Genomic DNA, 13,304 nt, shown 5'->3' on the forward strand with positions numbered 1-13,304 from the left:
AATCAGAAGGCTAATTCTTAGAATGCAAAAATATAAACTTCAAACAAAAGTGAGGGTAGTCAGCAGAAGTCTGTACTCAGAGAAGCTTCTCTGGATGCTGCTGGAAGCCAGAAAGATCTGATTCTCTTCCACGCTGTCTTGGCTTTGCCGTGCTAATGGTTGAAAAAGTTTGTTTCTTCTCGTAAAAGAAGCAGATGTGACTTGGAGAAACATGGACAGCAGATGTGTTAAGCAAAATTTTTCATTTTAAATGGTAATTTATCGGACCATAAGTTACATTAACTCATGAGGTGAGTGGTTAACTCTTTTTCACCAACTCAGAAGGATAATTTATGTAAGTGCTAATATAGATCATGAATCAAAGAAAACACCCTTCTCATCTTTGCTTGTTTTTTTAAGAAAAGTGAACACTAAATTCCCAAGCCTTCAATGTATGTAAAGACTTACTGGCCACTGAGGGGACCTATCCCTTCGAATGCCTGGATGCGCATTCTGCTCCTGGAAGTAAAATTTCTTTCTCCTAGTGCTCAAGAGCTTGGTTGCTAACCAAAACACTGGCAGTTCAATCCAGCAGCTGCTCCTTGGAAACCCTATGTGGCAGTTCTACTCTGTCCTATAAGGTCGCCATCAGTTGGAATCGACTCTACGGCTATGGGTTTGGATTTTTTTTTTAAAGGTGTTACACGGGCTCTTAAAGAAAGCTGGAAAAGGATCTCAGTCCATATATACATGCTGAACAGGAAACACTTGCATGAGGTTAAGTGTTTAAGTCAAGGGCACTTAACAAAGGCTTGAATGAGTGCCTACAGCCCAGGTCATTGATAAAATGAACAGATGCTGTTGCTATAGGCCCTTCAGGGTGAAAAAAGGAGTAGGGTCAACCTCTTTATTAGGTACAGTAGGCACAGTGCCTATGGTACACATTACTTTTAGGGGCTCAAGTTTTTAAATTTCTATTAAAATAAAATAAGTCATATTTACATCAATGCAGTGGTTTTCCTGACTGCAATTAAGGGCATGAAATTGGAGTTGTTGGCCTTTTAACCACTATAGGTTAGAAAACGGCCTGTGGTATTTTGCTGAGATGCAAAATTTGCTCTGATAAAATAATTTCCACAGAAATTTGACTCCTATCCTCTTTACAGGGCAGAGTAAAATTTGACTTCTACTGCACAAACTTTGTCTCCTAAATGTTCCAAAAATAAATGCACTATTCAATCACAGCATTCAGGAATCTACTTAATTTTAACTCGGTAAAGGCAGAGATATCATAACAAGCCCTTAAAGGTGAAAATCTACACATGAGAAATCTATTCACGATGCCTTTGAAAAATATCACCAAAAGTATAAAACATGCTCCTTAGCCGTCAAGGCTTAGCTTCCCCTTAGAAGAGGGAGAAGTAGATACCTTCTATGCTTAAAGAGTGTGAGGTAAGGTCCTTTCATGTTGTTAAGTGCATCATTGACATATCGTGGAACTGTCAGCTACACAATATATTGTTCTCACTATCATAATGGGTACATAAACAAATTCTGTTTTCAATTTTGAAAAAAAAATGTATTGTGGCCTTTTTTAATAAAAACAATAAGGTAGTGAGTTGTGTTAAATGGTAAAAATGATTAGAAATTGCTGTAATACGTAATCAAGCATAACATTAAAAAAAAAAAAGCCTGTGAATTGGAAAACAATTGCAACAATAAGTGTCAGTAACAGTATTCTGACAATGTAAAATTATAATATGTAAAATAGCTAAACCTTATTTAAGTATTGGATCAATAAGCATGGTCAGACATGAAAATATATGCTATCTTATAAAATATTAGACATTAGATAGCTCTAAAACTTTCCTAATGTATTATTTAGGGGAAGACTGATATAATATTTCCCTCATCAACATAATTAAAGATTATGAAACCTCAGAATTTTGCAAACTATTCCAGAACACTATTATGAATATTAATTATCATTGTATGTGACCATGGGAACTACTCCCAGTTAATTAAATTTTAACAGTTTAGATTCTGGCTGAATGAGAGCTTCCAAAATAGGTCAGTTAGATTTTAAGTACTCTGAGGGTTTTAAATTCCACTGTCCAGACTAATGATCAAGTGGATAGATTTGGAGTCAGCAAGACATATATTCAAATCTCACCGTTGCTACTAATTACATATGTGACCTTGGATGAGCTTTCTAACTTTTCTATTCTTCCTATGTTTAGAAAAAAAAGATAAAAAGGTCACATATGTTCAGAGTTGTGGTGAATATTGCATAAGACAGAAAGATAAAGTGCTTAGCTCAATATCTGGTATATATAAAAGTTTTTAAATGCTTTTTTTACTACTAATACTACCTCTGCTGCTATTAGTATTGTATTTCCCTACAACACATAGCATATTTCTAGGAACTAAGTGGATAGTACCAAAAAAAAAAAAAAAATTCCGTTGCCATCGAGTCAATTCCAACTCACAGTGACCCTATAGCGACCCTATAGGACAGAGCAGAACTGCCCCATAGGGTTTCCAAGGAGCAGATGGTGGTTTCAAACTGCTGACCTTGTGGTTAGTAGCCTGAGTTCTTAACCACTACACCACCAGGGCTCCAAGTGGATAGTAGGTACTTAAAATCAGTTGCTGGTTGAGAGCATTTCATGATAACACTGATTCTGTTGCTGAAAAATTAAATCATATTCCTCTAGTAAACTGAGATAGGGAAGGTAATTAAAAATCACTAATATGGATATTTAATAGATATTCTAACTTTGAAAATGAACAAAGGTTTTATTAAACTTGCTTCTGGTGAGCGTTCTTTTGCTCTTTTATTATGGATCTTTGCTAAATATTAGGCAACTCTCACTTGAGTTGGAGCCCTGGTGGCACAGTGGTTAAGAGTTAGGCTGCTAACCAAAAGGTCAGCAGTTCGAATCCATTGCTCTTTGGTTCTATCCTGTCCTATACAGTCACTATGAGTTGGAATCAACTCGATGGCAATGGGTTTGGTTTTGGTCTCTATCACTTGAGTTGAGCCTGGGTGGTGCAAGAGGTTTGTGACTGGCTGCTAACCTGGAGGTTGGTCGTTCAAACCCATCCAGTGATTGAGTGGAAGAAAGGCCTGCCAAAATGGGTCCATAAAGATTACAGCCAAGAAAACCCTATGGAGCAGTTCTACTCTGCAACACATGGGGTCGTCATGAGTCAAGGCTGACTCGATGGCAGCTAATGACAACATCATCACTTTGTGGTGTTAAAAGAGTAACTCAGTATCTAGACCACTACTTAATTTTAAAAAATAAAGCAGTGGATACCAGTTTTAAATATGTAGCTAAAATGCCAGACCAAGTCTTAAAAATCCTATTCTCTCTTTCCTTGGTATTTTCCCTTTATGAACTGTAATCCCTTTAAAAATTAAAGCTGTTTCTAAGTAAATGGATCCATGAAACCTAGTCCCCTAGGATTCTGATATCTGACTTTTCTGTAGAATTTACTTATGGCTTTATTCTGGCACAATACTCTGCAGACAAAATGTATATGAAACCATGGATCATCTATACAGATCAGCTTCTATGGATATTATATTGTTATCTATGTAAAAAAAGTTTTTTATTTGGAAAGGGGTATTAAAGAAAATACTTCCCCATATGTATTTTAATTTCCTTAGAACATAAATGTATTTTGTTAATTCCTAAGCTTGACATATCCCGGTTATAGTATCAGTTTCTTACTTTCTAAATCTTCCTTCCTAACAGCAAAACATTATATTATTTGTGGGTAAATTAAAATGTAATAACAGTCTAGGTATGTTATATGACTTTTTATGTTTCAAGAAGGATCATGTTTTCTACAATTCAATGTGTATTTCTGATTATGATAATTACATTAGACAGAAAAGATGGAAAATTAATGAGTAGAATAAAGAGCTGTCAGAGCAGTATCACTGACTACAGAAATGATTAAAAACACAGGGAAGAAAAAAGAATAATTCTTCAACATACAAAATTGAAGGAATGCCTCTAAAATAGTCACACTTCTGATAAATTCTATGTTCTAGGTGAAAGTAAGAAAGTGGAAAAGCAGGAATTCTTTTTTCTTTTTTTTACTGTACTTTAGATGAAGGTTTACAGAACAAAGTTTCTCATTAAACAGTACACATATTGTTTTATGACATTGGTAACAACTCCACGACATGTCAACACTCTCCATTCTCAACTTTGGGTTCCCCATTACCAGCTCTCCTGTCCTATTCTGCATTCTAGTCCTTGCCCTTGGGCTGTTATGCCCCTTTAGTCTCACTTTGTTTTATGGGCCTATCTAATCTTTGGCTGAAGGGTGAACCTTGGGAATGAGTTCATTACTAAGCTAAAAAGGTGTCCGGGGACCATACTCTCAGGGTTTCTCCAGTCTCTGTCAGGCCAGTAAGTCTGGTCTTTGTTTGTGAGTTAGAATTTTGTTCTACATTTTTCTCCAGCTCTGTCTGGGACCCGCTATTGTCATCCCTGTCAGAGCAGTCAGAGCTGGTAGCCAGGCACCATCTAGTTGTACTGGACTCAGTCTGGTGGAGGCCATAGTAGATGTGGTCCATTAGTCCTTTGGACTAATCTTTCCCTTGTATCTTTAGGTTTCCTCATTCTTCCTTGTTCCCAAAGGGATGAAACCAGTGGAGCATCTTAGATGGCCAGAAAAGCAGGAATTCTTATAGGTCTAAACCAGTAGCTCTCAGCCCAGCTTGATTTTGCCTCTTAAGAAATATTTAGCAATGTATGGAGACATTTTTGGTTGAGGAGAGTGCTACTGGCATCTAGTGGGTAGAGGCCAGGGATGCTGCTAAACTTCCTACGGTACACAGGGAAGCCCCCTACAACAAAGAACTATGCTGCCCAAATGTCAATAGTTCCAAGACTGAGAAACCCTAGTCCAAATCTGGTTGTTACCAGTCATTTAAATTAGCCCTTCCCCACTCACTAGCAATAACAAAACTTACAACTGCCTCTGTAACAACCAGATACAAATTTTAATTGGCAATATAATTGGAAACAGTCATTAGATAAACTCAAATAGTTAATTATGACTACGGATGTACTTAACAATGACCGCTGATCATATAAATGAGACAAAACTTTGATTACCAAATTAACTAAATTATTTTACTATTCACCAAATATCATAGTAATTGATTTTTTAATTGACTGGTGTGCCTTATATTTGCTTCATTTCCCATCTATCTTTTGATGACTTGAATAGTTGATGACCAGAGGTAAGAGAGTAAGAGAAGGAGAAATTAAGAAGGCTTAATGAATCACAAATTGCATTCTCTTGTCTTGGTCATTTGCAGGTGGATTGCCTTGTATGTTTATTTATAATTTAATAACAAAGTCAACTAGACCAAAATCTAGTTTGAAATGTTGGAGAAATAATAATTTCCCCCCTTAAGCAATAAATAAAAGTAAATTCATTTTCTTTTAGGTTCAAGTATATAGGCTTTGGGGATGCAAATAGAACAGCCTATCAATTAATCTACAATAGTTTGACTCTGAAGTTCGACTCTAAGAATACAGTGAGTGCACTATGGTTATTGACAGAAAATTTAAAAAGAACAATTTTAAAAGACCAAGAGTCTGTAAGTCTCATATATCTGTTTAGCCTTTAACTTAATGTGGAAATTCTCAAATACTTGAAAATTGATAGGAGATTAGAAATTTTATCCCTCATTCTTTCTTTTTATTGTAACCTTCATACTGGTATCAGCTTTCAGTGAAACCTAAAGACCCTAATGAGATTAAACATTAAAGAGAAATAAGGGGCAGTTCTCTGGATTAAAATTTTAACTGGAACCTATGATGAGAAAATCCTACCTCTGCTGTTGACTTCTCCCAATTCCTGAGGCTACTCTTGCCAAAGCAATCTAGATTACTCATGCCACATTTATCTGTTCATTCATTTAACACTTTCTAAAAGAAAGACTAAAACATACTAGTGCTTATTAGATTTCTTTTTCCATGTTTATAAAATATAGTGTTATTGAGGGACCACACATAAAATTTAAATTAAGATCTTCTGGAAAGGAGTCTTATAAATGATTGTAATACTTTCCTGCAATCATCTGTAGAATACAGATTATTAGAAATTTTCTAATAGTTTTCTTCATATTATAGTAACAAATTCCTAGTATCTATTTTTTAAGGTAATTAACTTGTTTCTGATCAATATAATGTTTGAAAAGGGAGGCAAGTCTTGGAAGATAACAATGCATATTTTCCCACTAATTCTTCTTTATTATTTTATTGAGGTCTAACATATACAGTATATATAATTTATACTATATTATGTAATGTATATACAGTAACTTGTACAGATCTTAAGTACACAGTTCATTACATTCCATGTTTCCAAATTCTATAGCTAGAGTCATACTGGAGTCATTCACACAGATCAAAATACAGAACATTTGTCTAAAAAGTGCCCTCATGCCTAGGGATACCCACACTTTAGAGGTAATTACTATCCTGATTTCCATCACGGTAGGCTAGTTTTGCCTCTTCTTGAAGTTCATATAAACGAAAGATAGTATGTCTTGTGTCTGGCTGCTTTTGCTCAACATAATGTTTTGGAAATTGAAAAGGATTTGAAGCACTTACTAATGAAGATCAAAGACCACAGCCTTTGGTATGGATTGCACCTCAACATAAAGAAAACAAAACTCCTCACAACTGGACCAATGAGCAACATCTTGATAAACGGAGCAAAGATTGAAGTTGTCAAGGATTTCATTTTACTTGGATCCACAATCAACAGCCACAGAAGCAGCAGTCAAGAAATCAAAAGACACATTGCATTGGATAAATCTGGTGCAAAGGACCTCTTTAAAGTGTTGAAGAGCAAAGATGTCACCTTGAAGACTAAGGCGCACCTGACCTAAACCATGGTATTTTCAATTGCATCTTATGCATGTGAAAGCTGGGCAATGAATAAGGAAGACTAAAGAAGAGTTGATGCCTTTGAATTGTGGAGTTGGTGAAGAATATTGAATATACCATGGACTGCCAAAAGAATGAACAAATTTGTCTTGGAAGAAGTACAATCAGAATGCTCCTTGGGAGCAAGGATGGCGAGACTGCGTCTTACATACTTTGGACATGTTGTCAGGAGGGATCAGTCCCTGGAGAAGGATGTCATGCTTGGGTCAGCGGAAAAGAGGAAGACCCTCAACCAGGTGGATTGACACAGTGGCTGCAACAATGAGTTCAAGCATAATGAGGATCGTAAGGGTGACGCAGGGCCGGGCAGTGTTTTGTCCTTGCTATGAGTTGGAACCGACTTGACGGTACCTAACAACAACAATGTTTTGGAGATTAATCTATGTTTGTGTGTATCAGTAGTTCATTTATTTTTAAATATTTGAATAGTGTTGCATTGAATTTATCTCCTTTCCTATTGAATTGCTTCCAGTTTTTTGCTATTATTAATAAAAATGACATGAAGATTTCTTGTATACATTTTTTGAAGGGCATATGATTCATTTGTTGTAGTTATGTGCCGTTAAGTTGATTTCGACTCATAGCAAACCTATAGGACAGAGTAGAACAGCCCCATAGAGTTTCCTAGGCTGTGATCTCTACGGGAGCAGATTGCCAGGTTTTTGTTCCTGCAGAGTGGCTAGTGGTTTCAAACTGCTGACCTTTTGGTTAGCAGCTGAGTGCTTAACCACTGAGTCACAAGGGATCCTTATAATTCATTTATCTTGGGTATATATCTAGGAAAGGAGCCCTGGTGGTGCTGTGGTTAAGTGCTTGCCTGCTAACCCAGAGGTCAGTGGTTTGAACCCACCAGCCCCTCTATGGGAGAAGAGACCTGGCTATCTGCTTCCATAAGGATTACAGCCTAGGAAACCCTACAGGGCAGTTCTGCTCTGTCCTATAGGGTCACTGTGCGTTGGAATTGACTTGGCAGCAACAGGTTTATAGAACAAGGAGGAGAATTACTGGGTCGTAGGATATACGCATGTTTAGCTTTAGTAGGTAGCACCATTGTTCCCCAAAGTGGTCAAATATTTTCCACTCCCATCAGCAGTGTATGAAAGACTCAGTTGCCTCATGTCCTCACCAATACTTGGTACTGTCAGTCCTTTCAATGGTTGTCATCGGGGTAGTGGGTAGTGGTATCTCATTGTGGCTTTAATTGGAAGGGTAAAGAAAGTAATGAACAAGAAAGAAGTGGGCAAACTCTGCAGATTCCACCCCTGCATGTCCCTTCCACTCATGCCATCATTCTCCTTCCTACAGATGCCTCCCCAGATATTCAGCGTGTGTATAACTGGGATAAACTGCAAAGGTCTCTCCAAATGAGAACAAGCAGGGCAGAATAGATATTCCTGACATACATATCAGTATAAAAAAAAATTACGTAAGGGTTTTATATCTTTATGGACACTTTGAAACAGAAAAACTCAAATTACTAATGCCTATGAATGGGTTCCACATATAGAATAATAATGAATGAGTCATTTGATGTTTAAGTTTAGCGTACTTGAGAGCTGAGCCAAAATATACACCTGTGCCAATAATTGTGGGTAATACAATTATGTTCCAAAAGACACACAAACAAATGCAACAGTACAGCTGTCTCTGGTGGCACCTTAAAAGCAAAAATACATTTTTTCCACACTGTATTGTAGGAATTTTCTTCTTCTTTTTAAACTTTATTATATATTTACTCCATATAAAAGCCAAGTTTACTGACCAACTTAATAATGTAGCTATCCATAAAAAAAATCCATGGAGAATATTAAAAATTAAATTCTAAATTAAAATTAAACCTGTGGTGCTTTTTAAGTAAAAAAATAACTCTTATTATTAACCACAAATATCCTGGAGAAATTATTCATCATCTTTTCCTTAAAGAAGATTGATTCTAGGATTAGTTTCTATCTAAAATATTGCATGTTGTCTGTGCTATCAAGTTAATTTCAACTGACTCATAGTAACCCTATAGGACAGAGGAGAACTGCCCCGTAGTGTTTCTAAGGCTGTAATCTTTGTAGTAGAAGATATAGCCAGGTCTTTTCTCCTGTGGAGCGGCTGGTGGGTTCAAACCATTGACCTTCCAATTAGCAGCCGAGAGCTTAATGATTGCCCTTAAAATATAGCATACGATAAATAAAAAAAAATTTATATTCACATATTAATGAACTTGAAAATATTTATTCTGCAAATAGTTATGCACACACACACATAAAAACACACCTCCATCCAGGATTTTGATCCCTCCCTCATGAATGTTTTTAATGTGGCTCTATTATTTATTTTCCAGTAGGAAAAAAAGACTGAGATATAGCAACCCAAATAGAGCAAACTGAAGAACAGATATCTGAGAGAACCAGATTTTGAAGTCCTTTCCATAGTCTAGCCCAGTGTTTCCTCAACTGGGTTATGCAGAAGGAATGCTGTACACTATATTTTCCCCTTTGAAAGTCCACCATTTAAATTAGTATATTAAATGTTCAGAGGAGGCCTGAAATAAAGAAACCTACTTAACTTAGCTTTACATATTGATCCATTAGCCCCCTTGACCAAGGAATTCTACTCTACTTTTTATTTTTTAGTAAACCTATTAATATCCTTCAGAATAAAGTTTATGCCCTGTTTTAGACCATCTTTAGCCAAATGTGAAATTCCCTTTGATTTAGTGGTAGTTCATCACAAATTAGTTATCTGTTTCCTTGAAAAAGAAAAATCTCAGCTATGAGCATCATTCCAAAATGGTATTAAGCTCTTAGGAATAGATAAATGAGATAGAGGAAGGAGGGGTGATAGAGATTACTGGATTTGGACATTTGACTTCAAATGAAAACATGACATCTGAACCTCAGTGCAAACTATGGATTTAGTTAATGTACCAATACTAGTTCATCAATGGGAACAAATGTACCATATCACACTAATACAAGATGTTACTAGGAGAAACCGTTTGCAGGAGGGTGAAGGGGTTTTTAGGAACTTTCTATGCAATTTCTCTTAAAGTTTCTCTAAAAATACAGTATATTAAAAAAGAATTCAACAACAACAAACATGGTATCCGTACACCCACTGAGATCCATCTGCCATACCTTTCTTCTCCTAGCTCTCTCTACTTCAGAGACCCCAGGAGCATATAAATCCCTTTGACACGACATACTTGCAATTATACTTTCTGAACAGATTAGTAGATATAGAGAATGAATTATAACTTCCCTGGAATTCACAGTAGTGACAGTAAACTCTGTGAGGAAGTGTAGAACATTATATATAGAATTCCTAGAAAAGGCACCAAGAGAGGAGAAAGCAAGACAAAGTCTCTAGTAATGTTTGCACTTCTCTGAAATCAGCAGGGCTATAAACTGGTGTGTGTTGCTAAGAAGAAAAACTATAGTCTTTGGGAATGATTAAGGTATGAGACATGAATGAGAAATATATCCACCCCAGGCAAATTTATTTCATTCAGCTGGTATTTCTTCTGTAAAATAATTGCATAAATTTTCCTCTCACTCTTTAAAATGAATTCCACTGAATACAGTTTAAAATTTCAAAAGTAGATCCAGGGATAAATCCAAGAAAAACAGCACACTTCAAAGGAGAACGTGAAGCCAATTTCATAACTAAGTGTGAGTACTCAGATATTTCTTTAAATATTAACCACAGTAAACTCACCAAACACAATACAAATGCAAAGAGTAGCCACAGCACCAAAAAGAAAACCTGTTCACAATGATGTGCTTCAGATGCCTGACTGGGACTCTCGTTCTTTTGAAATGAGGCCACAGTTTGGATTCACATTTTTCACTTGGCCTAACAGATCACGCCTAACTCAACCCAAGTGAAGTTGTAAAATTCAGTTACCTGCACAAAACCACAAGCTGTGAAGTCCTCGAACAAGGGTAGACTTGGGCGGTCTTCTCGGTGGATGGTGAGTCTGTACATGGTTAGAGTTTCACCCGGTGCTGGAGATTCATCCACCAGGAACATGGAGATTGTGTTCATCCCTAACCCCAGAGGATAGCTGGCAAAGCTGGCGGGAGAGAGGAAGAAGGAGGAGGGGCAGAGAGAGAAGCAAGGGAAGGGAGAGAGGAAAGAGAAGGGAGAGACAAGTATTCAGCCCAAACAGAATTATTTCACATTTATTTCACAATTATTTGCATAGGAGGAGCCCTGGTGGCGCAGTGGTTAAGAGCTCGGGTGCTAACCAAAAAGGTCAGCAGCTCAAATTCACCAGCTGCTCCTTGGAAACCCTATGGGGCAGCTCTACTCCATTCTACAGAGTCACTATGAGTCGGAATTGACTCAACAGCAACATTTTTTAACTTTTGTTTTTGTTTGGGGGTTTATTTGCATTGGAAACAGGTAAAGTCTCTACAATTTCAAAAGAAAACTAAAGTATGAAAACTTTTGTTGTACAGTTTTTTGCTATGCCAAGAGCAGTTTACAGAGCAAATCATGCCCTACGTCAACCAAGGGGAGAAAAACATAAACCAAACCAGTTGCCATCAAGTCAATTCTGATTCATGGCGACCCCATGTATGTCAGAGTAGAGCTGTGCTCCATAGGGTTTTCAATGGTTAATACTTGGAAGAAGCAGCAGTCTGCTTCAGTAGAGATTTACAGCCTTGAAAACCCCATGGGGTCGCTACAAGTATTGACTCAGCAGCAGTGGATTTGGGGGAATTTTTTGGAAGAAGGTTGACAGGCTTTCTCCCAACATGCCTCTGGGTGGACTCAAACCTCCAACTTTTCAGTTAGCAGTAGAGTGCATTAACTGCACCACCACTCCCAAATAAAGGAAAGGGAATTCATATTAATTAACTACCTGTCAGAGCCATACGTTATTTCATTTAATACTTTTGGCCACTCTATACAAAAACTACGATTGTCCCTATCTTAAACATAAAAAGACCATGACATACAACTGGTAAACAGATTGCCCACAGTTCCAGGGTTGGGATTCAGGTTGGTCTGGCTTGAATCCTCATCTCTTTTTACTAGACTTTCCTGGTTCCCATGGATGCTAAGTACATTTCTTTGCGTATAACAAGGAAACAGGAGTATCTTCCTTGCCACTTAGATGACATGTAACAAGATTCTATCTTCTGTTCATAACGACAGAGCAAAGAGTTGGTGATTCTCAAAACAGTCAACCACCACCCCCACTACAACAAAATCCCAGTGAGACTAGGAAAGTCAGTGTTACTATATCCACAAATTGTTGCCAATATGTGCAATAAGCAATCAACCCCTGGATATTTGAAAACTTGAGGAGTTAAGTTGGGCTAGAAGGATGCTGAAATACTTCTAGCTCAACTTGAAAATAATGGTAAAATTTTTATTGAAAGGGTTCTCCACTTGATGGAAACTGTTTTGTTGTTGTTATTGTTGTTTTAATGTTATATAAGGAGATCCTCTCTTCTTACAAAGTTGTTACAAAGCTTGTTGGCAGATCAGTAGAGACCTGATGTGCTTTTTTTTTTTTTTTTTTTCACCACATGACACCTGAAAAGGGAAGATCCAGAGGCTCTCAGGTCTCAGATTTTCTGAACCATTTCCAAAGGCTGTCTCAGATGTCTGCTTCCACTCTGATGACTTAATGCAGCCCCATCAGCATCCCCATACCTTGGCCCTGCCTGCTCGTAGAGGTGCACCTTGCACTGACACTTGGAAGTCTCTGCTCCGATAGTCACTGTTACCACATCAAATGGGACTTCAGAGGAATAATCTTTGATCTTCGGATGAAACTCTGGATTTAGTTCCAAGTGTGGATGTGTGAAGATCTGCTTGATATGACACAGTGTGTGTTTATCTGTCAAAAACAAAACAAAACAAAACCAATGACAAAGAAAATACAACTGTGAAGTGTATAAACATTCAAAAATCGTATACGAGTAGGGTTTTGTTTTTTTTTTTTCTCTTTGACCAACTTCAGTGAACACTACTGATTTTCCACTCAGCACCTTGGCCACAGTTGGTTTGTTACTTCAGCTACATGGTCTATTTGTCAATTTTGTAGAATTTGCCTGGTATAACAGTTACTGGCTTTAGTTGGTGTTATATAAATGATACTTTTTGCTCAGCCCTTGAAAGTTTAGAGATGTAGAAGACAGGAAAGTATCTCGCTAGTGGACTGATGATATTTTCATGGCATTTACTGCATGAAAAAGCAACTATGTAAACGAGAGTGATGTTTCTATGTGGTAGTGACAGTATGGGGGCCAGCAAGGAAAATTTCCTAACGAGGAATGTGATTAAACTGTCATTGGATTGATATAGCAGGTTATGAGCAGTAGGATG

At 37.2% G+C, this 13,304-nt stretch overlaps 1 protein-coding gene across 3 annotated transcripts in view; it reads right to left on the reverse strand.

The window, feature by feature from the left end:
- Nucleotides 1-13,304, reverse strand: part of CPED1 (cadherin like and PC-esterase domain containing 1) — a 307,531-nt gene that overhangs the window by 128,555 nt on the left and 165,672 nt on the right. For all 3 annotated transcript variants that reach the window (XM_049893865.1, XM_049893864.1, XM_049893866.1), the window contains exons 15-16: nucleotides 12,630-12,816; nucleotides 10,866-11,034 (exon numbers count right to left, since the gene is read on the reverse strand). In XM_049893865.1, the coding sequence (XP_049749822.1) occupies nucleotides 10,866-11,034; nucleotides 12,630-12,816 (356 nt within the window). The remainder of the gene's footprint in view (nucleotides 1-10,865; nucleotides 11,035-12,629; nucleotides 12,817-13,304) is intronic.

The sequence above is a fragment of the Elephas maximus genome, chromosome 8 (assembly GCF_024166365.1).
Source record: "Elephas maximus indicus isolate mEleMax1 chromosome 8, mEleMax1 primary haplotype, whole genome shotgun sequence".
NCBI classification, from domain to species: Eukaryota; Metazoa; Chordata; class Mammalia; order Proboscidea; family Elephantidae; genus Elephas; species Elephas maximus.